At 45.1% G+C, this 26,671-nt stretch overlaps 1 protein-coding gene across 1 annotated transcript; it reads right to left on the bottom strand.

Annotated features, from left to right (window-relative positions):
• Positions 1–545: 545 nt before the first annotated feature.
• LOC147615571 (uncharacterized) lies at positions 546–4,507 on the bottom strand. The gene is made up of 6 exons (XM_086779683.1): positions 3,671–4,507; positions 3,426–3,512; positions 3,168–3,335; positions 2,678–3,082; positions 2,193–2,306; positions 546–1,735 (listed from the first exon to the last, which is right to left on the bottom strand). The coding sequence occupies exons 1-6, from the start codon at positions 4,049–4,051 to the stop codon at positions 842–844; spliced, it is 2,049 nt and encodes a 682-aa protein (XP_086635809.1). The 5' UTR covers positions 4,052–4,507; the 3' UTR covers positions 546–841.
• Positions 4,508–26,671: the final 22,164 nt, after the last annotated feature.

Here is a 26,671-nt window from a genome sequence, read left to right as displayed (position 1 = left end):
TGCCTCTCTCGAGATTCTCTCTGAAAAGACACATGCACAGAGTTAGCATGCAGAGGCGTTCACAACACTTAAAACCGTTCCATTAATTATTTTAAGAGGGCTTACATATGTATAAGATAACTTCGTGTCCTTTCATATCTCTTGGACAGACACGAGTATTATTCAACTACAATAGTAAAAGCCATGCGGGCAAGCTTTGGTCAGTGGTAATGCCCTTGCCCTTGCCTTGTGGATATGGTTCGGACACGGCATATAATAAAAATCAAACTCTCCAAAAAATTTACATCCCTAGAAAGGAGGGAGTTTTTTAAAATACTCGTTCAACACATGCAATAATTGGTTGATACTACATGACATTGCCAAGTCTCGGGTCAAAGCGTGGATCCGGGTAGTTGTAATTACGTGGATCATATGCAGAATGAAAACTTGTGCTTTGATTCAAGGAACGCAATTTAAAATAATGTTAAAAAGTCATCGCGAACATCCAATTTGTCGTTAAAAATGTTAAAAAGTCATCGGTTATATGACAATTAGAAGTCTGAAAATATATATGGGAAAAAATAAATGAAAGTATGAGATATACATTGACCGCAGGTGCTCGTGTAAAAGTACAGGGCAAGGCCGAGCGTGCTGAAAGGGTCACCTGATCTAAGCAAGACCTCGGAGCCATCGATGAAGGTTTATCATGTGGATGTTGATGATGATGGTCAGGCGACAGCAATGCAAAGCCTGCAACCCAATCGGCCCAATTAGTTGATATCAAGCTGATTGTGTATTCCAGCCGATCAGGCCGACGCGTACTTCAATTTGCATGGACTCGTCGACGTGATCGTACCGCCCATTAACGACCATTGGACTGGCTAAGAATTGACGTAATGGCTGCAGCCAATGCAGCAGTAAAGGAGGGATCCGCCGTGATGGCGGCGGTGGCTGCGTTCACGCTCTCCATGAGAGACTGAGCGCCACTGGCAGGCGTCGCTTTGTCCGCCATGGATCGCATCGCATGGCTGAGGGCAGCCGCTGCAGGGAGCTGTGCCATGCTGGCCTGGCATGCGTCGTTGATGAAACTCAACTTTTCGCCACCCAATTGGCTAGCTGCTGCCTCCTGCTGCTGCTTGAATTGGTCGTACAAGTTACCATTGTTATTACTGCCGCCCGCATTGTACTGTGTGTTGTAGCTCGTACTTAGGGCTAGCGGCGCTGCTGTAGTCATATAACCGGAGTTTGTTGAGGCCATCGATAAACTCATCGGTAAAGAGAGCGCAGCTTGGCCGCAGCTCGACCCTAGCATATTGTTAGCATTAATGTTGTAATTATTAAACGGTAGCATTAATGCTGCTGCAGCGTCCATGTTGCAAAACGGATTCGTGAGAGCTGATTGCTGAAGAGTAGAGATCTGATGTGCCGCTAGATTGTTGGTGGTGAGATCCAGAGTTACAGTTGGGAAAGGCGCCGACGCTGAGATGGTGGCCGTTGATGCCGAGAAGGGGAACACTACGCCTCTGCCTCCATTAGCAGGAGCAAGATTGCTGAGACTGTTATTGAACGTGGAGGTGGCCGCCATGGAGGTTGCATCAAGCTGGGCACTGCTGCTGTTTGTGGAACCTGACAGCAGCATGGTTGCTGCAGCTGAGGTGGTGGACGCCATCACCGAAGCTGCTGGCGACAAAGGATGGTTGTGAGTACCCTCGTATGTTGTGATCAAGATGGTGGTGTCCTCAGCACACCTTTGAACCTGCATTACACCATATATCACGGGTTAAACAAAAAAATATTTCTCCAAACTATTGTATAGCCGGGGAGTCTCTTTATATTAAGTTTGAAAACAATGAAAACATATATTAGTGTAGAGGCTGCTTTATTTTATATTGAGTCGATTTCCATTACAAGGCATAAGCGCATCACATTTATGTGATATTGTCTTATATATACAATGTATCCTTTAAAAATAAAAAACCTCTTTGCTGCAAAGAGCTGTTGGGTTCAAAACCTGCTAAGTGTTGTCGAAGGTATAAAAGCAGACAGGCACACGAACATAAAACATCCCAAAAAGTGATATTGTCTTATAATAGTAAATTTCTGTCTATCTATATCTATATTAACTTACCTAAGTGAGAAAATATATTCATTGGATAACCTAAGCATATGCTCATTAATATAACAAATTTAGCGATGGTGCAAGCACAACTCACCTGCTTGCGAACAGGACATGATGGTGCCATGGTGCACCTATAATAGGCACGTGGGCATGGATTTCCTTTGGCCATTTTTTGTCCATACTTCCTCCATTGGCAGCCATCGCTCAACTGTAAAGAAAAGTTACATATAATTCATCATGCTGAGAAGTGGATCCATCTAGGTGCAATACAAGTACTTAACCATCTATTTATGAGAATTTAAAAAAAAGAAATATGCATACAACCATACAAGTTAGAACTTAGAAGAGAATATGTATCTATAGGTTAACGTGGGTACATGCAGACAGGTAAACTCTTATATGTAGGGCATAGTAACTTATATTAATAGCCCATTCTATCATTTTTAAAGCTAAATTAGAAACACCAAAAGCTAAAAATCTCTATCAATCTCTCTCTCTCATATTACGCATACGTAAACTGATAGAATATAGATGTTTAAAGAGCAAACAACATAATTACATATGTTGGGAAAAGCTTACCATAGGAGCTTCTGTCCTCGCTCGAACTGAAACGCGTGCCTTTCGCACGGCTGGCTCTGGTGGTTTGGTTTTTTCAGCCGCAGGATCGTCGTCTTTGAGGGGAGAGACGGCGGCATTAACACCATTGGATGAAGGGTTAGGCGAAGGAGTCTGCTGCTGCGTCTGATCATCAGCCTTCAAACGCTTAACAGTAGCATTATTATCAGTAAGTAAACTGTCCACTAATCCGGCATGCCGTTTACGATTAGATGTTAATTGGTTTCCAGCCGAGAATTCATCGTTTGCAGGTAGTGGTGGCGTGTCGGAGCTGCTTTCAGCGGCGACCTCTTGATTTCTCTCGTGTAAGCTGCCGCCAGAAACTAGAGGGCTCTGATCTGGGCTTTTGTCAGTAGCAGTAAGCACCGCCTGCATTTATGTATTGAACATTGATTAACAAAAACATACACTAAAGATCTTGGATTAGATATATAATTATGTATACTAATTATACCTGAGGCTGATCAGACGAGGCATTTTTAAAGCTAGGTTGTTGATGCTGCAACAAGATCCTCAAGTGCCTTTGCAACCGTGTGTAGTTGGCAGTAATCTCTGCGAGCTTCAGTTTCAGTTTCTCGTTTTCCTCGTTCACTTTTGCCAGGTCGTCCTGTAGCACGGTCAGCTGCAGAGCAGAAAACCCGGTAATTAGTAACTACTGCTACTAATTACAAGCCTTAAACACAATTACCCAAATAAAGGCTCGTTATGATACCTGGTGAAAATCGGGAGAGCTAGTTTGAAGAGGAGAGAAGTCTGACAGGCTAATTTGGGTGTGAGGATTACCACCCTCATTGCTTGCCTGTGAGAAAATGAAAATTTGTTTCATGTTTAGGTTAGGATAATTACTCTGTCATGGGAAGGTGGAGACAACGGAGCAATTTAATCTGGACTTAAGCTTAAATTTTTCAACTAATCTTATCTGCAGTTAAGCGCATCTACATAAGTTACAGTACTTACAAGAAGGTTTTTCTCCTTGACCATTGAATACCCCATCTCCATATTGCTCATGGTCAAGTCCGTGGACATCATATATGAACTCGAAGTGGAGGAACGGCGACCGATATGATCAATCAAGGGGGCAGCGTATTGGGCTTCATCCTCTTCCATTACTGCATCACCGGCCACGACCTCGTCTAGGATTGACTGGGACAAATAACGATCAGGCGTCCTACTGCTGGTGTAATTAGGGGGATTATGATCTTGCGAAGGCTCATCATTGGTGTCCTCAAGCTTCATAGAGAGGTCGATAATTGGAGAAGACCGGGCCATGGATTCGGATTTACGGGATTGTTTGAGGGTGAGGAAGGGATGCCTGCAGGGCAAGAGGGGACCGTCCATGCGAGATAAGGGGGCGGGTCGGAGAGAGAGAGAGAGAGAGAGAGAGAGAGAGAGAGAGAGAGCGAGAGAGAGAGAGAGAGAGAAAAGGACTTAGGCGTAGATGTTGTGTTCTCAGAGAGAGTGAGAGAGAAGAGGGAGAGACCTGTGACACAGTTGGGTGGTTGAAACAGTAGAAGAAGATGAAAGAGAGTTTCTTCTTAAAGAAGGATGATCACTTAGTGAGTAGAGAGAGAGAAGACTAACGCTTACAAGTTGTGCGCGCGTGCACAGAGACAGAGACAGAGAGGACTTAGTTAGAGAGAGACCTGTGGCAGAGGTGGGTGGTAGATAGCTTGATACAGTCGAGGGAGATGAAGAGAGTTTCTTCTTAAAGGAGGATGACCACGAAGTCTATGTAGAGACAGTAAGAAGCGTGTAGCAAGCTAGATCCGCCGACATGCTTCACAAGCGAGGGGAAGGTAACACCTATGCAGCAGAGAACCAAAGGACGGATTTGAAGCACGAGGTGGGCGCCCAAGGGCATGCGCTGCGTCTCTACAAGACCTCCATAAGCTTTGCTCTTTTAGGTCAAAAACAATTTAATTATTTACTTCATTTCTTTTCCCTTTTGAGAGAATACCTACCTTACCCGACCATCCCGCCCCACGTCAACCCAATTTTATTTATTTTTGGTGTGGTGTGAGCGTCACTCCTAAATACTCCTAAATGTCAAGCATCGCCAGCCTATGATATCGCCGGAAAGGGCGACTTTAGCCCCACTTCTCCCTCTAGAAGGTCTTCCTCCTTTGACCGGTAAAACAAAAGGTCGGTCGCAATTTGTCTTTATTAGAATTGAAATGAAATGCAGACCGTGCCCACAACATGACTTTTCACGGAAAAACTTAGAAAAACTCTCAAAGACCTCCTCTTGCACAAGATAACCTTCTCTCTGGCTTTCTTGGCTTAGTGTAAGACGACTTTTTACTAACAACCCCAACAAATCTTAAATATGGTTCTAAGATTTTCACCCTCAACGTTAGGCTTTCATGCATTCCAACAATAAGGAAAGGGAAGCCTAGTCCCTCCTACATGCATCATGCTTTGTCATTTCCAACTTTTTTATCTAGTCAAAACTTCTTCCAAATCACTCTGACAAACATTCATAATGTAAGTTGCCACGAGCCTTTCAACAATCAATGTATCAATTACTAGAGAAGTGCACCCTCTCAATAGTTCAAAACCTTCATGGAAAAAGAACAACAAAAAATTATTAGATTCTCTTAAAAGACATTCAAAAGAAGCTTTGGCACACGTAAAGGCTTAAAAAAATACTACACTCTTAAAAAGTCAACCAAAACACATCAACAATTGGCACTATGCACGCACATAAATTGTATTACTTGGTTTTATAGATTTGAATGAAGATCATATTCTAGGACTAAAGCTCAAAGTATTGATTTTTGCAAAGTTGTGAAGAAAATGCCCACCTTTGTCACTTATTTGCATTTGGTGGGAAAAGTATTGCATGCGTTGGTGATGCACTTAGAGCTCCAAGTCAAAAAAATTCGTAAACCAAGAGTTCGAAAAGTTTAGAACTTTATTTGAATAAAAAAGTTATTTTATGTTGACATAACTATGTAAATTGTGATAGGATGAACAAAAATGATTTAAAAAATGTGATAAAAAATTGCAAGGTTGTGATATCAATTGTTTTTTAATGCATCTGTGAGGGCCCAACCAAGCCCTTCTTCTTTGGGTATCGGTCATCATGAGAGACTGGCTACCCTCTCTCTTGGGATGATCTGGACAGACATTGCTCCGAACCCAAAGGGGGTCTAAACAATTTCTCCTTTACTTTTTGAAACTTTTAGTTAAAGATAAGGCAACAAAATTTACAACATTTTAATAGTTCATACAAAAGTATAGATGACAGGTTCCTAGATTCCTGCTTCCACGAGCCTCGATCCATTCTTCCCACAATCCAGCCAACCACCCTCCACTCAACCTCAGGGATGGTTTAAGTACTAAATTATTTCCTTAGCATTATTTAGTTATCATACACATAAGAAAGAAGAATGTCAACAAACAAAGTCAATCATATCTTTTCAATGACTGATTTAACTTAGCCAAACCTTGCACATGAGGTAGATTCTTTCAAGGGAAAGTTCATTGGTTTACCCATATTGAAGCCACTCAGAATATCTCAGTCTCTTTTTCCTTGATACATCCATGGGACTAATACCTGTCTCTTAACCCAAGGATTTCTGAATAAGCCACCTTTATGGACACTTGCAGGAGTCTTAGCATCATGAACCTACACTAGGTAGGACTACATCTTATTGTTGGAAAAGCATTTGCTCAATGCTCCACCCTCATATTGTTTTTGTAGGTGACGGATGTGCTCTGTTATGCAAGGGGATGTTTATGAGGAGTAACCATTATGGTGAGCACATGGGCACCTGGCAGTTCCTAGTTTAGACACTCGAGTGGATGGTGGCCAAGTCTGGCCAAATGGTTAGGAGATGGCTTACATGTAGATGTGGTACTCTTGTAGCCATCTATATGGTAATGATATGTGGACTATTAGTAGCAAATAATCAAAATAGAGTTTACGGATTTAACAATTCTAACATTATTGAACATTCAAATGATTATCACACAAGATTACATGATATTACATATAGTACCCACACATAATTTTGTAAAGATACATAACTAACTCTATATATTTCTTCTTTTGTATATGTGTGTATATATTAGTGCTTTAGTGCATAAATAATCATCTGGATCAAGAAACAAAACGTCATCTCTAGTCTGACATGCCTTCTGAGATCTTATTCCTAAGCTACCTCTAAGCTACCTCTAAGCTAAGGTAAAGGTAATAATAAAACTACGATAGGTTATTTCCTAAGCTAACACCTGACGGCACACCTAGTGGGTAGTCCGCTCCACGAACAAATGTTGACTCCAGATGGATCTAATGGTTGTCTAAAATCAATATCTATAATATGAGCAAAAGTATAAATCTATCTATAAGAATCTATTTGAGAAGATAAATGAATATTTCTTTTCAAATTTTGGATTGTTGGGTTTCAGATATGAATTGTTACTTTAACCATATAGTCAAGTATAACCGAACCTTGCCCTTGTGCGTGAGTCTCGAAGGGTGCACTACTAAGAAACCCTATGTTAGCACGTGTGTTCAAGGGGTATTTAAAAAATCCTTACGTATGAATTTCTCATGAATAAAATGACCCCTTTTTCTTTATAGACTTGTGGATTTTTTTTCAAAATTGATTTAAAAAACCCCTTCTATAAATGTATTTTTGTAAATTTATCTTAAAATTTTGAATTAAAAAATCCATTCATTTGAACTCACATGCTATACTTACATATTTTGAGGTGAACGCCTCGAGGCGTGAGTCAGGCCTGATGTTGGCACCACTGGAACATATTGAGCTGGTTAAGGCTAGGATCCAAAAGGACAGTCCTGATCCTGGAAAGGATGCAAATCATTTGGAGACTTTCAAGAAGGCGATTTGCTAGAGAAAGAGGTGGAGTTTTTTTACTAAAATAGACCACCAAATTTTGCATAGCACCCTAGTTTGGGGGAATGGGAAATCACCGACCCGTAGAGTCCCCACAACATTTTGAATAAAGTTTGTGCACCTTTTCAACTCTCTTTCTAGAACTCAAAGAGAACTTTTAAGCTCCTTAGCCTGTGTATCCAAGAGCTTAGCTTTGCTTTCCATTAAATTAGCTTATTTCTCATGGTTTGCCTTAAAACTTTGGATTTCTTCTTCATATTCATCCAACTTATCAATTGTTTCTCTTAATTCTCTGGATCTAGTAGCTTTCTTTTTAAGTTGGTTAATCTTCTGAACATCTTGAGCTTGCTAGTCTTCCAGTTTAGCAAAATCTACATTTCTTTTTTCCAGATCTTGATTTGCCAGCTTCAAAGGTGTCACTTCATTTTTTGAGATGCTCTACATTACGACGATAAGCCTTATCCTATTATTTACAAATAATACATTCTCTTTAAACACAACTAAGCTGTTCATCCTAATTAGTTGCCTTTTTCATGCTAATTTCCAGCATCAATGGAAGAATGTGCTCTATCTGATTCACATCTTATCTCATCACATCTATTCACCTCATATTCTCATCACTTCTATTCACATCACATGTCTTTGTTAATATATATGCAGAGCGTCACACTGGAAGAATGGGCCCATGAAGTCTTTGTTGATATATCCATAGTTGGTGTCAAAATGTGGCCTGGATCTCCAGATTCACCTTCTCCAAATGTATCATCTGGCTTTCTTCTTGGTAGGACATCAGGTTGGCATTCAAGATCAATCAGGAACTTAAAGTACCCAATGTATAGATCTTCCATGAGTTGCTTAATTCGAGATTCATAAGTGTCTACATCACTAGTTGTTGTGAGCTCATAGACCTCTAGATCTTTAGTAGCATTCATTGTATCAATCTAACTTTACAAGATCTGGAGCCTTACTCGATCAGCTTGAAATGCAGCTTTATGTTGATTCATTGCAAACAGATGCTGGGTCATCAAATTTTGGCATTTCAGTTCGGAACTTGTATAGTTATATTGGAATTCTAGGATTTCTTCTTGCATTCTGGCCTTATCTGCGTTGGACTATGCTACATCCTCTTTGAGGGTGGTTGTACAATAAGGGTCCTCACTTTGGATCACCTTCCAAGTTTTTAAAAGCAAAAAATAGTTATTTTTTCACTAAAATTGGCTAATCTCACCCGCTTGGTAAAGGAACTTGACATTGAACTCTTCTAATGAAACATCACACTCTTAGTCATGCATTTAAACATATGGTCCGATTGAAAACCAAAAATTTGAGGAGAGAGTGCTCCCCTTTTCTCCTCCCCCCTCTTCTTAGAACTCCAACTCCTTCTTAGGTGTCCTCCTCCTCGAAGTTCCAACCATTCATCATGTTGTGTAGAGGGAAGATCCTCCTTTAGATGTCACACTCATCAAGAAAAGGTAGATGGTCCTCAAAGAGGATCTCACCTTGCCTTGGGAAAGGGAGGGGGGCGTTCCATCCATAAGTATACTTGGCCAAAGAGGTTGCCATGCACATTCCTCGAGAAAGGTGGATAGTACTCAATGAAGATCTCTTTGTTGTTTGACAGAGGGGTGTACCACTCATGAGTACCTTCAGAGTTGGCCATGCACATCATAAGTGCATCTGGTAGTCAGAGGACGCGATGGGTAGGAGATGTGGAGGGCATCAACAGTGTGATGGTGGTTGGAGTGTGGTCTCACAGAGGTAGAGAGGTGATAGTGGGAGGAATTTCTCTTGGTGGAGTGTGGATGACCTAGCTACCTATCCACAAGTTGCCCACTACTACTCAATTCACCATCCCGGTGAATGCCATAGAAAAAAGGTGGTTCTCTAGGGCAAGCTAGACCCCAGGCAAAACATCCAGCAGATGGGCTCCGTGAGGCATAAGAGCCATAGGAAGAGTCTTGCACTGAGGATACTATTGAGATGCCTGTAAGACCCAATGAGAAGGCATGAGGTCCGAAGGAAGCTCAGTTGAAGATCCCTTCTGAGTCACCTCTAAGTCCTAGATAAAGAGGCATGAAAGCTAGAGGAGAAAGCTCACTGAGGTCCTTGACCCAGTGAGAAGGCATGAAGACCCATCACGAAGGCATGAGGTCAAGAGGAAAAGCTCACTGAGGTCCCTATCGAGTATTCTGTAAGGAAAAGGAACAAACAAAATATAAACCAAACCGAAAATGTTAAAAGCATAAGAAAATGATGTAATGATTTTTAGAATGTGGTTACTTGTTGGATGTTGTAATTTTAGGACCCAAAGGGAGGACTCACTTTGTGGACTTCTAGAGATAAAGCTGACTTCCCATACACATGGAGCAGAAGCAAGTTGCTACATTAACACAGATGGTAGCACACTTGAATGCCCGTGTGGATGAGAGTCTTCATCAACATATACTTGTGGAGTCTTCATCAGATTGGTGGAAATCGTCTTCCCACCATCTCCTTGGTCTACCATCAGTTTTTTGTGGTTTCATGTGATATATTGTATAACTTCAAATGGCTTGCATTTATTCATAGATTTTCATTATGTACTTGGCATTGATAGGAGATAGTACACTCCCAACTAAACAAAGGGAAAGAGAGGTGTTAACAGGTGTATACACCCCCTAGCATTTTGGCATTAGCTTGGGTGTGAACACCCCTTACCATTAGTAAAATTAGCTTAGGCTAATGAGCTGTGGGATTTGGTTATTTACAAGATGTCGTATCAAGAAGTGGTTCCAAGAGGGCTAGTGGGGAGTTAGGATCTTATGGAGGTTATGGGAGCCCAATAGTCACATGGGTATCCCAAGAGTCACATGGTTCAATGGATATATAAAGTCCCTCTTGTATGAAAAATGGAGATGACTATGGTATGTACATGATTCTTACACATGATTCTTGGACACACAATATGTGATACATGGATATGGAATACACCATGATGTTATGTTGTTATGATTGTATGTTAATCTTGTATCTTTTATCTTATTGTTAATCCATGTCTCCTACTCCAGGCTCGTGTGTACATGTGTACTCCATGGCTATGCATGTAGGAGCATGTGTTTTTCCTATGTTAACAAGGCTATGCTAACAAACCTCCATCACTAATAGCCTCTCCATCACCATTGGCTTTGTCTTCCCTTACCTCTCCAGTGACATGACAGGCGTTCCTCGGCCACCTCTTGCGGCGTCCCGTCCACCGCCACCCTCATCATTGATAGCTTCACCATCGACTACCTCCATGGCATCTTTACCTCTAATTCTCCTTCCCTAGATCCCCTCTTCCCAGGTATCGACATCACACCACAATTCCTTGTTCACCCCCCCCATCTTCACCACGATTATCCTCGTCACCCTTGTCTCCCTTACCTTCCACAGCTATCTTGGAATCTCTTCCGACAGAGATTCCTCCCACAGCCATCCACCCCTCAGTTTGTCCCATCTCAACATTTTTTCCAGAGCCTACTCTGTGCATCATCACCTCATCCTCGACTTTTTCCCGCTCTCCCACAGATGTGAGTTACTTACTCTAGCCTCTACCACCCTCATTATCCCCTCTACCGCCCCTCTCTCTAGACAGCACCGCCTGTTCGGGCGAGCATCACCTCCACCACCCCCCATGTTAGTCTCTTTCCCGAGCCTCCCACATAGGCAGTTCCTACCACTCCCTTTGACCTGGCAAGGCTTCCTTCTAAGTGCTATCTCATGGCCAACACGTTGATGGAGGCCTCCCGTCAGATCACTAACATCGGTCTCATTCGCAAGTGCATCTTGGGTGCCTTCAACAATGCCAACATGCATTTACGTTAGTCTATTTAGCTAGCAGAGAGGGCCACTTAGGAGGCTACAACCCAAGCAAAGGATGCAGAGGAGGCCCACCAACAGTTGCAAGGATACCATCACATAGTAGGATAGAGAGATCCATGAGATTCACAAGGAGCTGTTTGAGCTTTATTTATCTCCCATCCTCAATGAGGATGCCATGGTAGCCATCCCGACCCTTTTGGCACAGAGACCAAACACCAGCATGAGTCTGAGATGCATGCACTCCATATGAAGTGTGAGACAGAGCTCGCCACCTTCTTGCAAGACACGCATGCTTTCACGACAGAGCTTCTTCTCAATAGTAGCATGAACTTGAGTTAGCTGCTCTCTGCTAGCAGGCTTCATTCGGGACTGCTCTCCGCTAGCAGGCTTCATCTGGAGGACGACCTTGCAGAGTTCCAGTGCCTCGTCGAGCAGCATCGTTCTTTTGGCCGCTCACACCCCACATCCACCACTGGCTCTGTAGGCCTTAGGGGCCTCATCCCACACCACTCAAGATGGTTGATTTTGTCTTTCAGTATTTTTCTTTTTTCTTTTTGCTTACGGGCATGTATTGACCATGGCCACATTTCATTTTGTAGTATCTCCCCTTTGTATGCCTAGAGTTCGTGCTGAAAGTTTTTCTTGGACGTACTGGCCAGTGATTGTGTTTAGTTGATTTTGTGCTTCTATTGGTGTATGAGTGACCTTCGTGCGCAGATGCTTTGCCCGCACAATGACAGTTATAATATAGATAAAGATAGCTTGCTAGATGCACACAACAACAATGGTAATACATACAAAGATTGTTGGATGAAGTTGCCTAGGAGTTCATAGGACTTAGAGGTGATGCAGTCGTAGGACCTCATATGGGCTTCCTCCGGACTTCATGCCTTCTTACTAGGTCTTACAGGCATCTTGGTAGTATCCCAGTTAAGCATCTCCTCCGGCCCTCTTATGCCTCATTCTTTCAATATTTATATTGCGGTTGGGATCTCGCTGGGCTTCCCGAACCTAATGCCTTCGCACTCGGTCTTATAGGTGTCATAGTGGTATCCCAGCTAAGCATCTCCTTCGATCCTCTCATGATTCATTCTTTCAATATTTAATATCATTTTTTCAGTGACACCATATTTTAAGACAATACTTCAAGAACTGGCCAGTTACTTACCATTCAAATTCATCAAGTTGTCCACCACAACTTTCCTACCACGGAGGTAAAGGATGTGTTTCATATACTCCATGCGTTTCATGTACTCCATGTAGTAGGCATAGATGAGCTAGGATCATCAAAGCCAACATGTCGTATGCCATATGTGTGCTTTTTTCTCCCCATTTTTAGTGTTGGATTTGATCTAACCCCCGCAACTAGTGCACCACACTAGCGCAAGACCAAGTGTGCTCCTAACAAGTAGAGCTTGGTGCAATACCAAGGTTCTTGCTGTTCATACACAAGGTTGCTTGATCTTAACTTTAGTGTTCATTTTCTAAAAAAACCTCTTGCTTATGTGTATTTCCCATGTATGGAAAGAAATCATTCCAAGGTGCCCAAGGAGTCATAATAAATGTATCATCCTCATTGACATGAGGGTCATCTTCGAGTAGTCCATGTGCATCATCGGCCATGGCTACATCTACATCAAAGAACACATTATGATCATTCACAACTATGTGAGGGATAGCATCAAGTAGCCCATGTGCATCATTGGCCATGGCTACATCAAGTAAAACATCTACATCCTCAATAAGGTGAGAGAACCCATCTGGTAGACCATGTGCATCATCGGCTATGGATACATCATTACAGATAAACATAACAACATTAGTAAGTGAGGTGGTAGAACGTTCTTCACCCCCCTCATAAATACATGCAATAGGAGTCGCAACAAAGGATGGATGCATGAAGCATCCCCATGGATCTGCATAATAGAATCTGGCCACTCTGAGTAGAGTATGCTCCATGCGGCCTCATGAATACCACCAAAAATGGGAGAGCGTCGTCATCAAATGAGATAGAGTCCAAGAATTTCTCATGGTATCATGTGAATTGCCTCGCTCCTACACCACATTGGCCTCTGCTGCTCATTACCTTATTAGTATTATTTGTCCCCCTTTGAAGCTTCAAGATATACTTGCTCTTACCAGTAATGGGCCATTCTGTGGGGGTATGTGGATGGAGCCATCATATTTAGAGCCAACTCTACAGGGCCCACAACAGCAACTGAGTACACACAGGAGCACAGGTGATCGACGATTCTGTGATAACTGTCTCCCTTGGGCGAATCCCGAGGCTAGAATTCTCCACATTGGCGAAGGAAGCTTTCTGTCTGAGATACTGGCGGACAAATGTGAATAGGGTGGGATCTTTGCAAGCATCCCAGAAGAAGGCAATGAACCAGTGTGTTTACAGCATGATGGGCCTCTTGAAGAGACGATGTCACAAAGAGAGAGAGCCTGTAGAGGTGAGGCCATTGTGAGGTCGTCCCCTTGTGTTGGGTTGGCAGGGTAGATGGCTGCGGAAGAGCTAAGGCCCCCCCTTTGTGAGAGGCGACCAATTTTGCAGGTTTGGAGAAGAGGACAAGACCTATGAACTGAGGGAAACAAGCAAGTATACAAGGGTAGCCTTCATCTTCCCGGTGTTTAAAGCATGTAACGTAGTAGTGGGAGGCACAACCGCATCTAGTCAATGGAATATCATTTGGCTCAATCTCCTCTTGCTACACCCAAACAACAAGTGCAAGGACCTCTACACTACACACATTGTGGACAAGTCCTAAAACCATTACATTCCATGTAACTGGCTCTCCCTTCATGGATGTTACTAATCTCTCTTTCGGTAAGAAATGCTTAAGGATTAGGCATTAGACTTTTAATCAAGATCTTGTGGGCAAAGAGAAGATCGAAGCTTCTCATCTCGTTGTGATGGCCAAGTATTAGCATAACCTTGCTAACATGGGGGAACACACATGTTCTGACACACATAGCCATAGAGTACACATGTACACATGTACACATAAGCATGGAGTAGGAGACATAGATCAACAACAAACATACAAGCATAACATCACAGTGTATTCCATATCCATGTATCACATATTGTGTCCAAGAACCATGTGTAAGAATCATGTACATGCCATAGTCATGTCCAACTTGCATACAAGAGAGGCTTTATATAGCCATCCAACCATGTGACTCTTGGGATACCCATGTGACTGTTGGGTTACCCATGTGACTATTGGGCTCCCATAACCTCCACAAGATTCTAACTCCCCACTAGCCCTCTTGTAAACCACTTCTTGATATGATATCTTGTAATAACCAAATCCCACAACTCATTAGCCTAATCTAATGCTATTAATCTTAGGGGGTGTTCACACCCAAGCTAATGCCAAAATGCTTGGGGGTGTACACACCCATCAACAAGGTTGCGCCCCCCTGAGGAAGCAGGTGCAACGGCGGCGGGTGGGTGACAGATGGTCAATGGCGAGGGTACAGGTGGCATAGTCCATCGAAGTGGGAGGGGCATCGATGAGGGTGAAGATGGTAGCTTCCTAAGGACTTGGGTATGGGTGCGAGGTCGGGAGGGGGAACCAGGGTCTGGAGAGGGATGGCAGTTAGATGGATCACCGAGTGCGTGTAAAAATGCCGTGCAATGTGTGTGAAGATTGGACCTACAAAACATAAGGCTAGTGTGCATGTAGAAGTGAGACAAGAAACTATTATGAGCGGAGGACCGTGGAGATGAGTTCAGTCCGATAAAAGGGATAGGTGGTGTGCAACGAGAGGAATGCATCAAACAAGGGAAGGCAGAGTACTCCTAGCTGTGGGAATGAGGGGCGAGTCGGGTGAGGAGATAGCAAATGAAAGCGTGTGTGGGGTGAAGCAAGTCGGCAGACACCAAGGTGCTGGTGTCCAGAGAGATGATGTAGGGGATGCATGGTCATGAGGGGATTTCCACCGAGGAATCATGCCAGGGATTGACATTTGGAGGTTAAGTAGCTAGTCAACCTCCGAAAACTTGGAATACCTCATTCGTCTTTGTAGGCTTGGGAATAGTGGGAAAATTAAAAATATTGGCTATTTAGGCAGTGGTGGGGGTGGGGATGCGCTTGGTGGCGAGGTCGACCAGGAAGGAGCAACATAAGTCATCGGATGCCGTGGTGAAGTTGAATGAATTGAAATGAGCCAACCCTACCAGGGCAAGCTCGTCTGGTGATAGAACATGAGATAAAGAGGGACCCAGTGGTGGGTGGTGAGGAAATTATACCTCAGCTAGTGGTGGCAGGGCCGATGATGATGCAGTGGTGGCGACTATCAAGGAAACGAGAGACATGATGGCGATGGAGGCCACAAGAGAGGTGGGTACGAGCGAGATTCGAGAAGTTGAGGCGATGGTCGGTGGTGGGCCGAAGAGGAGTGACACTCTCGAGGTGGAAGTTAACCCATGGGTGCGGGCCCAACTGTTGCTTGTTTGCCAAGGTGGGAGTGACAACTGGGACATGGTGCTCTCCAATGGTGGTGGTGACGGCTTTGTTGGCGGGGACTAACGCGGGGGGAGGGGGGAGGACAGGCGGTCTCGACGTGACAGGAGATGGCAGCTCTGCAGGTGAGAGAGAGAGAGAGAGAGAGAGAGAGAGAGAGAGAGAGAGAGAGAGAGAGAGAGGTAAAAGGGGTGGGGTGGGGTGAGAGAGGGAGAGCGAGAGAGAGAGAGAGAGGGGTAAAGGGGGGGTGGGGTTGGAAAGAGACATAGAGAAAGCGAGGGAGAGAGATGAGGGGGGGGGATTGGTGGGGTGGCCGAGAGAGTGAGGGGGAATGTTGGCGAGAGAGAGAGAGAGGGGGGGTGTCAGCAGGTGAGAGAGAGGGGTCGGCTACTATGAGAGAGAGAGGGGGGGACTGGCTGCGAGAAAGAGAGAGGGGGGTCGTCAGTGATGAAAAGATGCAGGGGGGAAGAGAGCTTGAGCTCTTGCAAGCACACACACACACTCACAAAACCCTAATAGAGAACACACAAGGTGAGAGGCTGAAAATCTTCTTCTTCTCTACTCAACACTCAACACACCATATACAAGAATAAGAGTACACACAATATGAAAGGTACTCAACCAATACATACACGGGTTCTCTATAGTGTGAACCCGACTAAATGAGCTGGCGCTATAACTATGCCAGTCTCTAGAGTGGCTGTCACACAGCCTGTCATCCCACTGGCCGCATATCACCCAAGATCTCACCAACCATGCCAGTGGTGTAAGTGCGGGGCCTATCCCCTAGGCGGGTCATCAGTGTCCACCGCCTCACTAGAGCTCGATATCTCAACACTCCCCCTCGAGCTCAACTCCATCTCATGTACACCAAGCGAAGCCCTGAATCTGCGGAGCTTCTCTGTACCCAATGCTTTGGTGAAGATGTCAGCTACCTGATCCTCTGTGCTGACATAAACAAGGTCAAGGTCTCCTGCCAAGACCCTCTCTCTGACGAAGTGGTAGTGGACCTCTATGTGCTTCGTACGAGCATGAAAGACTGGGTTCCTGGCCAACTGTATACTGCTAATGTTGTCACAGAAAATGACAACTTGTCTATCCACTGATAGACCCAAATCTCCAAGTAGCTTTCTCAACCAAGCTACCTCACAGGCTGCCATAGCAGCTCCTCTGTACTCGGCCTCTGTACTCGATAGAGCAACCGTAGGCTGCTTCTTACTGCTCCAAGTCACAGCAGCACTCCCCAAAGAAAACATGAATCCACTGGTAGATCTTCTGTCTGAGATACTACCAGCCCAATCAGCATCTGTGTACCCATGTACACATATCTCTGTCCCAGTCTCATAGAATAGTCCACAATGCAAAGTAGACTTCACATACCTCAGTATGCGTCTCACTGCATCCAAATGCGGTTTCCGTGGAACCTACATAAACTGACTCACCAACCCAACAGCATAGCTCAAATCTGGTCTGGTGATCGTCATGTAGATCAAACTTCCTACTATGCTCCTGTACATAGTAGGATCCTCCAAGATCTCTCCTGAATCTGCACTCAACTTGCCATTCTGATCCAATGGCACAGAAATAGGCTTACAGCCTGTCATACCATACTTGGACAACATGTCCAAGCCATACTGTCTCTGCAGTAATCCAATACCATGTGGTGACCTAATCACCTCAATGCCCAAGAAATATCTGAGCTCCCCCAGATCCTTCATCTCGAACTTCTGTTTAAGCAAGATCTTTACATCAAAGATCTCTGCATCATGGTCCCCCGTAATGATCAAGTCATCTACATAGATGACAACAAGCACAACTCCTCTATCACCATGTCTCACATACAATGAGAAATCTGCATTGGCTACATGAAAGCCAATAGTGACAAGATATTCCGAAATCTTGTCAGACCATGCTCTTGGTGCTTGCTTTAAGCCATACAAGGCTTTCTTCAACCTGCAAACATGCTCGGGGTGACCCACATCTTCATAACCAGGTGGCTGCAACATATACACCTCTTCTTGCAAATCCCCATGCAAGAATGCATTCTTTACATCCATCTGATGTAAAGACCATTGCTTTGACGCAGCCACTGCTATCACAACTCTCACCGTTGCCATCTTGGCAACTGGGCTGAAAGTTTCCTCATAATCAATCCCATATGTCTGCGCATATCCTTTGGCTACCAATCTAGCCTTGTACCTGTTTATGCTTCCATCACTGTTATGTTTAACTTTGTACACCCACTTGCATCCAATGGCTTTCTTGCCTTCAGGCAATTGCACTAAATCCCAAGTCTCATTTCCATATAGTGCATCCATCTCCTCATCCATAGCTTTCTCCCAACACACATTTCCAACAGCCTCATCAATGCATGTGGGCTCAACAACCTGCACAACCTTTGCCATATATGCATAGTGATGTGCCACATAACCATCATAGGTAAATCTATGCACAGGATTCTTCACTCTCCCTGATCTTCGTAGCTTTTCATTCATGGCTTCCATAGCCTTCTTTACACCAGGTGTTCTCATAGCTGGGATCCCAAGCTCCTCATCAAGGCTCATATCTGAGCCACTAGACTCTCCATCAACATGAGAATGCCCTGCAGAAATGTCAGGCATACCAAGGGGCTCAACCACTTTCTCTTTTCCTTTACGTGATGTACTAATCACATTTGCAGGGCTGGTATTATGACGCAGCCTACCACTCCATGGTCTATCAACAGACCCACTAGATGAGGACTCTCCTGGTCCACTCAAAGACTGTGATTGCTGACCTGCATTCTGTGCAACCACACTTCCACTCACACCAACAGCTTCTTTTTCAGCAGCATACCAGCTGCTCATCTCATCAAAGACGACATCCCTGCTTACCCTCAACTCACGTGTAGCAGGGTTATAACACCTGTATCCCTTTTGCTCAAGGGAATATCCAATAAACACACATTTTTCAGCTTTCGGATCCAGCTTAGTTCTCAGCTCATCTGGCACATGCACATATGCAATGCATCCAAAGACTTTCAGATGAGACAAATCTGGTTTTCTGCCAGTAAACCTCTCCTCTGGAGTTACATCATGTATGGCTGCAGTTGGAGTCCTGTTCATGATGTATACTGCTGTAGAAACAGCCTCAGCCCAATAGCAATGCGGCATATTCTTCTCTTCCATCAATGCTCGCGCAATTTCAGCAATGTGCCTGTTTTTCCGCTCAGCAACTCCATTTTGCTGCGGAGTATATCTGCATGTGAACTGTCTCCGAATACCATTCTTCTTCAAGAATTCAGAGAACTCATTGGAGAAGTACTCTCCCCCTCCATCTGACCTTAGGCACTTTACATATTTCCCTGTTTGCTTTTCAACCAAAACTATGAAATTTTGAAAGTGAGTGAACACCTCACTCTTCTCCTTCATGAAATATACCCACACTTTTCTTGTGTGGTCATCAATGTAAGTGACATAGTACCTGCAGCCTCCCATAGACACAGTCTTCGTAGGACCCCATACATCTGAATGCACAACATCTAGTGCATTTCTGCTCACATATCTGTTACGTGGAAACACATGCTTTGTTTGCTTCCCAAATTGGCATGCTTCACATATTTTCTGCATACCTTCCACTTTAAATTTTGGCAGCCCTGTCACAATTCCTTTTGTCTGCATAGACTTCAATCTCTGCACATTTACATGTCTAATTCTTTTATGCCATATGTCTGTGTCTGCAACAACTCCTGAACCATTTGCAAACATCGCAGCACTCATTTCAGGCATGTCTACATTCAACGTAAACATTCTGCCCACTCTGTTGCCTTTTGCAACCAACCTACACTTGTCTTTAAAATCTTCAACATAACACCCATCAGGGTTAAACCGAACCTGCAAACCCTGCTCAATCATCTGGCCAACTGAAACCAGATTCTTTGTTATGTTCGGTACATGAAGTACATCTGCAAGGTACTTCACTTTGCCATCCTGCATAGACAATGGCACATCTCCAATGTGGGCAATTGGATGAGCAGTGTCATCCCCTGTTTCCACAAAACCTGGTCTTTCCGGGTTTTTCATCTCCTTGAACCACTCCCCATGACTCGTCATGTGGTTCGAAGCGCCTGAATCCACATACCATACATTATCTTTTTGTGCTGCATCAACATTTTCAGACATGGCATTCACAACATGCTGCATAACAAACAACCTTTCATTATCCTCATTATTTCTGCTTGAGGATGCATAGTTGTTTTGCAGCACTTTTCCATTTTGCATGTCAGCCTGCTTCTTATAACATTCTGACTGCACATGTCCAGGCTTACCACAATAGTAGCATTCACGTGCATCATTATATTGCCTTTGCCAATTTCCATGGCCTCTTTGGCTCCCCCTGCCTCTGAATTTGCCTCTTCCACCTGCGTGTTGTTGTTGTTGTTGATTCTGGGACTGTTGTTGTTGCTGCTGCTGCTGGCCATAATTCTGATTACCTGTTCGGCCACCTCCTTGACCGCGTCCACGGCCTCCTCTACCTCGTCCTCTTCCTGAACTCGTGTAGAAAGCCTGTTGCTCTGAACTGTTTTTACTTTGTGAAGACTGTTGGTCTTCACCCAAGTTCTTCTCTTCGATAATCAGCATAGACACCAAATCTGTAAAGTTGGGAATGTTTTCCCGAGTCTGAATAGACGTCTTAAACGCCTTGTATTGTGGCCCGAGACCACGTAAACAGACTTCCACCTTGTCATCATCATCTACTGACACACCAATAGATGCAAGGGATTCCACAATACCCTTTATCTTCAGCGCATAGTCATTCACAGACATGCTCTTTTTCTCCACAGTATGAAGTTCATTCTTCAACTGTATCTTACGTGCCTTGGTATTTGTTTCATAGAGCTTTACCAAGGTGTCCCACGCCTCCTTGGGGGACTTGGCATCCTGAATGTGCCCAATCATGGTGTCCTGTATGCTAATGGATAGCCAATACATAACCTTCCTGGCTCCTTGGTTCCAGTCTTTAAACTCTTTCACATCTGCAGCAGTAGGATTTATGTCCGGTATCTCCGGTGCCTCTTCATGCTCACCTTCTATGTAGTCCCAATAGCCTTTTCCCATCAGGAAATTCGTCAACCTGAACCTCCAAGCATGGAAGTTATTCTTATCCAGCTTCTCAGTCACGATCTGTGTTATGCCATCATTAGACATCTTGCCAAACACACAACTTTACCAGAAACTGTACTCTGGTTTTTCTGCACAAATGCTGTATTTTCTGCACAGCGGTACTGCAGTATTCTCAAATGTCACAACCAGTGACTTCAATGCACATACATACACCCAATGGCAACTGTAGACCTCTTTGCAGCACCCACAGTGTCTGCACAGTCAATCTGTCTTCCTGCAGTTCTTAAAACAGAGTTCTGCAGTGAATCGATGACTTACCCGCAGTGCTCGAAATCGCCTGCTTTCTGAAAAACGGAGGTCCAGACGCGCCCGAAATGCGTTTTCGGCCCGAAAATGTCAGTCCAAAGGACTTCAGTCCAAAGGACTTCAGTCCAAAGGACTGTCCAAAGGACTGAATAGTTGCCCTGTAGCTTCACTCCCGCGAAGAAAGCTCCTCAATCGGAGATCGTTTGCCGGTGCCTCCCGTAGAGCTCCCGACAAGGGTGTAGTCACCAACACAATAGGGAAGAGTAGTTGAAGCTCTTACCCTCGTACCGCTTCCTGTGGTTCTCTTGCTTGCAGCTCAGCCCTTAGCACGAACCAGGCTCTGATACCATGAAAAGATGCAGGGGGGAAGAGAGCTTGAGCTCTTGCAAGCACACACACACACTCACAAAACCCTAATAGAGAACACACAAGGTGAGAGGCTGAAAATCTTCTTCTTCTCTACTCAACACTCAACACACCATATACAAGAATAAGAGTACACACAATATGAAAGGTACTCAACCAATACATACACGGGTTCTCTATAGTGTGAACCCGACTAAATGAGCTGACGCTATAACTATGCCAGTCTTTAGAGTGGCTGTCACACAGCCTGTCATCCCACTGGCCGCATATCACCCAAGATCTCACCAACCATGCCAGTGGTGTAAGTGCGGGGCCTATCCCCCAGGCGGGTCATCAGTGTCCACCACCTCACTAGAGCTCGATATCTCAACAAGTGAGAGAGAGAGAGAGAGGGGGGCTGTGAGGAGAGAGGGAGAGAGGGGTTGGCTGTGAGAGAGAGAGGTGGGTCGTTGGTGAGAGAGAAGGGGGGTTGGCTGTGTTGAGAGAGAGAGAGGGGGGTCCGCTGCGAGAGAGAGAGAGAGAGAGAGAGAGAGAGAGAGAGAGAGAGAGAGAGAGAGAGAGAGAGAGAGAGAGAGAGAGGTCCACTTGAAGAGAGAGAGAGAGAGAGAGAGGGGGGGGTCGTCGATGGTGAGAGAGAGGGGGGTCGTTGGTGAGAGAGAGAGAGAGAGAGAGAGAGAGAGAGAGAGGGGTTAGCGGTGAGAAAGAGAGAGAGGGGTTAGCGGTGCGAAAGAGAGAGAGAGAGAGAGAGGGGTTAGCGGCAGTGAGAAAGAGAAAAGGGGGGTTCAGCTATGAGAGAGAGAGAGGGGGTCATCGGTGAGAGAGAGAGAGAGAGAGAGAGGGGGTCGGCTGTGAGTGAAAGAGAGAGAGGGGGTGGTCGGTGAGAGAGAGAAAGAGAGGGGGGTCAGTGCGAGCGATAGAGAGGGGGGGTGTCGACGATGAGAGAGAGAGAGAGAGAGAGGGAAGGGGGTGTTGGTGAGAGAGAGAGAGAGAGAGAGGGGGGGGGGGTCAGCTATGAGAGAGAGGGGTTAGCAGTGAGAAAGAGAGAGAGGGGGGGTCAGCTATGAGAGAGAGAGGGGGGTCATCAGTGAGAGAGAGAGGGGGGGGTCGACCGTGAAAGAGAGAGAGGGGGTGGTCGGTGAGAGAGAGAGAGAGGGGGGGGTCGGTGCGAGCGATAGAGAAGGGGGGGTCGGTGCGAGCGATAGAGAGGGGGGGTGTCGACGATGAGAGAGAGAGGGGGGGGGTCGTCGACGGTGAGAGAGAGAGGGGGGGTCGTTGGTGAGAGAGAGAGAGGGGGGTTGTTGGTGAGAGAGAGAGGGGGGGTCAGCAGGAGAGAGAGAGAGAGAGAGAGAGAGAGAGGGGTTAGCGGTGAGAAAGAGAGAAAGGGGGGGTCAGCTATGAGAGAGAGGAGTTAGCGGTGAGAAAGAGAGAGAGGGGGGTCAGCTATGAGAGAGAGGGGGGTCATCAGTGAGAGAGAGAGAGGGGGTCGGCCATGAAAGAGAGAGAGGGGGTGTCGACGATGAGGGAGAGAGAGAGAGAGAGAGGGGGGGGTCAGCTACTATGAGAGAGAGGGGTTAGCGGTGAGAAGAGAGAGAGAGGGGGGGATCAGCTATGAGAGAGAGAGGGGTTAGCGGTGAGAAGAGAGAGAGGGGGATCAGCTATGAGAGAGAGGGGGGGGGTCATCGGTGAGAGAGAGAGAGAGAGGGGGTCGGCCGTGAAAGAGAGAGAGGGGGTGGTCGGTGAGAGAGAGAGAGAGAGGGGGGGGTCAGTGCGAGCGATAGAGAGGGGGGGGTCGACGATGAGAGAGAGAGAGAGAGGGGGGGGGGAGGGGGTGTTGAGAGAGAGAGAGAGAGAGAGAGAGAGAGGGATTGTGGTTGGTGAGAGATAGTGAGGGGGGGTCGATGAGAGAGAGAGAGAGAGAGAGGGGTAGCGTGCAAGGGGGGTCGACGACGAGAGAGAGAGAGAGAGGGGAGGGGTCAATGAGAGATAGAGAGGGGGGGTGGCACCATCGTGTAGGCATATGTTCCCCATTGTGTGACAAATGCTGTCTTGAGCTGATCCTTCTAAATCATCGATCATTACCTGGTTGTAGCCACTGAACTCATCCATGAAGGAATAGAGCACATGGTTGGCCACATCTTCCAAAACCCTCTCTATGAAGGGCAAGGGAAACCCATCTTTAATTGTGCACTGATTGAGGGGTCTAAAGTCTACACATATTCAGATCTTGTTAGTCTTGTTTTTGGGAATCTCCACTATAGGTGACAACCACTTGGAGTGCTAAATGGGAACAATGATACCTGTGTCTTCCATCTTGTCCAGCACTTTCTTCACCACTTCTGAATATTTTGGATTCATGCAAATGCCCTTCTTGACTGGCCAACTGCCTTCTTTAAGTGGAATTCTGCGAGTGCAAATGAGTGGATCTATGCCTGGGAGATCCTTGTAGGCCCATGCAAACACATCTTGGTGTTCTCTAAAAAAGTTGGTGATTCTCTGAAGAGTGGAAGGGTCCTCCCAGACCCAAGCTGCCACTAAGATGGGACGTGGCTCCTCTATTGTGCCCATGTTTAGCTCTCTCACCTCCTCGTGGTAAGTGGTGGTTGGAAGAGGAGCTATGCCTAGTGCTTCTTGATGGAGAGATAAGGGGTCTTAGGCTGGGGTGATGTCTAGAGGGAAATCACCAATGTGTTCCTTCATCCAACGCAGTAGGTATCTCTTCTATTGGCAAGGATTCCTCCCTATTCTTAAGGTGCTCTACCCACCTCTCCTTGTGAGTGCATCTAGGAGCGGTTATAGGTGCCTCTCATGACTCCTCTTGAGAGACCTAATTTCTAGGTTGTCTAGAAAACTTTGGTTCTCCTAGACCTATGACCTCTATCGCTTCCTGTTGAGACATTGGTGCCAAGGAGGCCACAGTAAGCAAGAATTCTGTCGAGTCCCGTACTACTTCTTCTTTAGAGAGCTCTTCTTCTTGGGACACCGCTTTTAAATGGGGTTTGGGTCCAATTCCACTATGTCCACCATATTGCACTGGAACCCCTCATAGGAATTTAACCAATTCCATAGAGGTTTTGCGCCTCCCCTTCTGAGCTGAATGGATCCCAAGCCTCCTTCAATGGTAATCCTTGCCATTCCTCTGTCATGAACTCCAACAAGGGGTTGGCTAGCTCCTGCTCTTCCTCTCTTCACTGGTTCCTCCCTCTCGAATGGGAATCATGTCATGTAGAGCAATGCTCCTTGCACTCTCATTGGGGCCTTTTTCCAAGGGCAAGGTCACCGTCCCCCTTGGTTAGGGATATGCAAGTTGTCTAGGCCCCAATCATGGATCACCCAAGCTGCCCTCAACCAAGGCCTTCCAATGAGCATGCTATAGGCCCCTCTACCTGGTGGGAGGTCTAACACCACAAAATTCATTTCAATTACTAATCCCTCAAAGGTGATCGGAACCTACCTGACTAGTCCCAAGGGCATCACTTCCCTCTCGTCTACCACTCTGATGGTGGTGAAGGGAGTTGGCTCGGTAATTCGGAGACCCAAGGTTTTCCTAGTAGCTTCAGGCATGATGTTAACACCAGAACCACCATCCATAATGGCCCCTATAATTTGAGTTCCTCCCACAGAGACTATCACCTTTGGGCTTTGGTGATCAGCCACTCCTAGGGCAGTGAGGCATACCCTTGCTTGCTTGCTTCATGGGCCATCGCCCACTACTACTAGATGTGGCTTCACCCTGAGTTTCCTTCGAATCCAATGTTGGACCGAGCCTAGCAATTGCTCGCCTATTTCCTTGCTCAAACCACATAATTGAGAAAGGGTGATTTATGCCTTTGCCCCTGCAACACTACCTCCCAACATAAATTACTAGCCTTGGGTTGGGTAAACCCCTCACCCACCTTTGAAGGTATGGAGGTTGGGGGAATGACCAAGGTAGGGGCCACTTCCTTCTCCATGGGTGGTGTTTGAATGAATTCCTCCACGACCTCCTTGTTAAGGCTCACCCTAACCCTCCTTAAAACACATCCAAAAAGAGCTTACCTGGTGAACCATAACTGCGTGAGGATCTTTCCAATGGCCGAGCTCGTAACCCTCGAGGTCTCCAAGCTCTACAACTCCTTGAGAAGAAATTCCACCGCGTCTCCCGCGAGCGTTGTCATAGCGCCGCATTGCACTACGGGTCCTCATCCCTCCTCTCACCTCACTTCACTCACACACACACACTAGCATGCATTAGGGAGAGAGATTACCAAGAGGATTAGCAAGAGCAAGACTCAATTGCACAATGGGAGATTCTATTGTATTATGAGAGAAATTCACTTATCTACATGGCCATAAGTGTTCACACTCACTTAAACTGTGGTAGCTGGCTAGGCACTTTAGCCTCATAAGAGGCCTAATGCTATTACAATGACTACTCTCATAATATATCCATGAAGTACATCACTTAGGACTTCATCCTAACTTGAGCTTTGTCGATGGCTTTGAATGATGTTCAATGGTCTTTGTTCCTTCGGAAGGAATAAGAAAAGCTAGTTAATGAATGAAGAGGTTAGTGGTGTATTGGGAATTCCTAATGGGGTGGAAGATTTTTGCGAATGATTGCATTTTTATATTTGTGTGAGCTGTTTTTTTTGGCTCACTTTGTGGCAAGGTTACTGATAGGAGGTCCTCTTTTCACATTATGCATAAGAATGAATTATGCATCAATTTCTTAAAATTTTTGCCATAGCTCCGCTGCTATTACTAGCGATTTTTAAATTTTATGAAAAGAATAAGACATAGTAAAATAATTATGATAGTATAACTATCTTTTAGCATTAAATCCAATTTATGGATTTATCCTGTAATATTACCATATTTTTTCAAGCATATAAGTATAAAAACCATTTTCTTAAATCTCTAGCTTCACAAGCCTAGAGTTTGATTTGTGAATAGAGAATTTCTCCATGAGAAGCATTAATTGAATATAGAATAGGTCATAGGAATGACCATTCTTTGGGGGAG

Source organism: Cibotium barometz, chromosome 40, assembly GCF_041138505.1.
Source record: "Cibotium barometz isolate CiBa-2024 chromosome 40, ASM4113850v1, whole genome shotgun sequence".
Lineage (NCBI taxonomy): Eukaryota > Viridiplantae > Streptophyta > Polypodiopsida > Cyatheales > Cibotiaceae > Cibotium > Cibotium barometz.
This window is presented reverse-complemented; position numbering and strand designations above follow the sequence as displayed.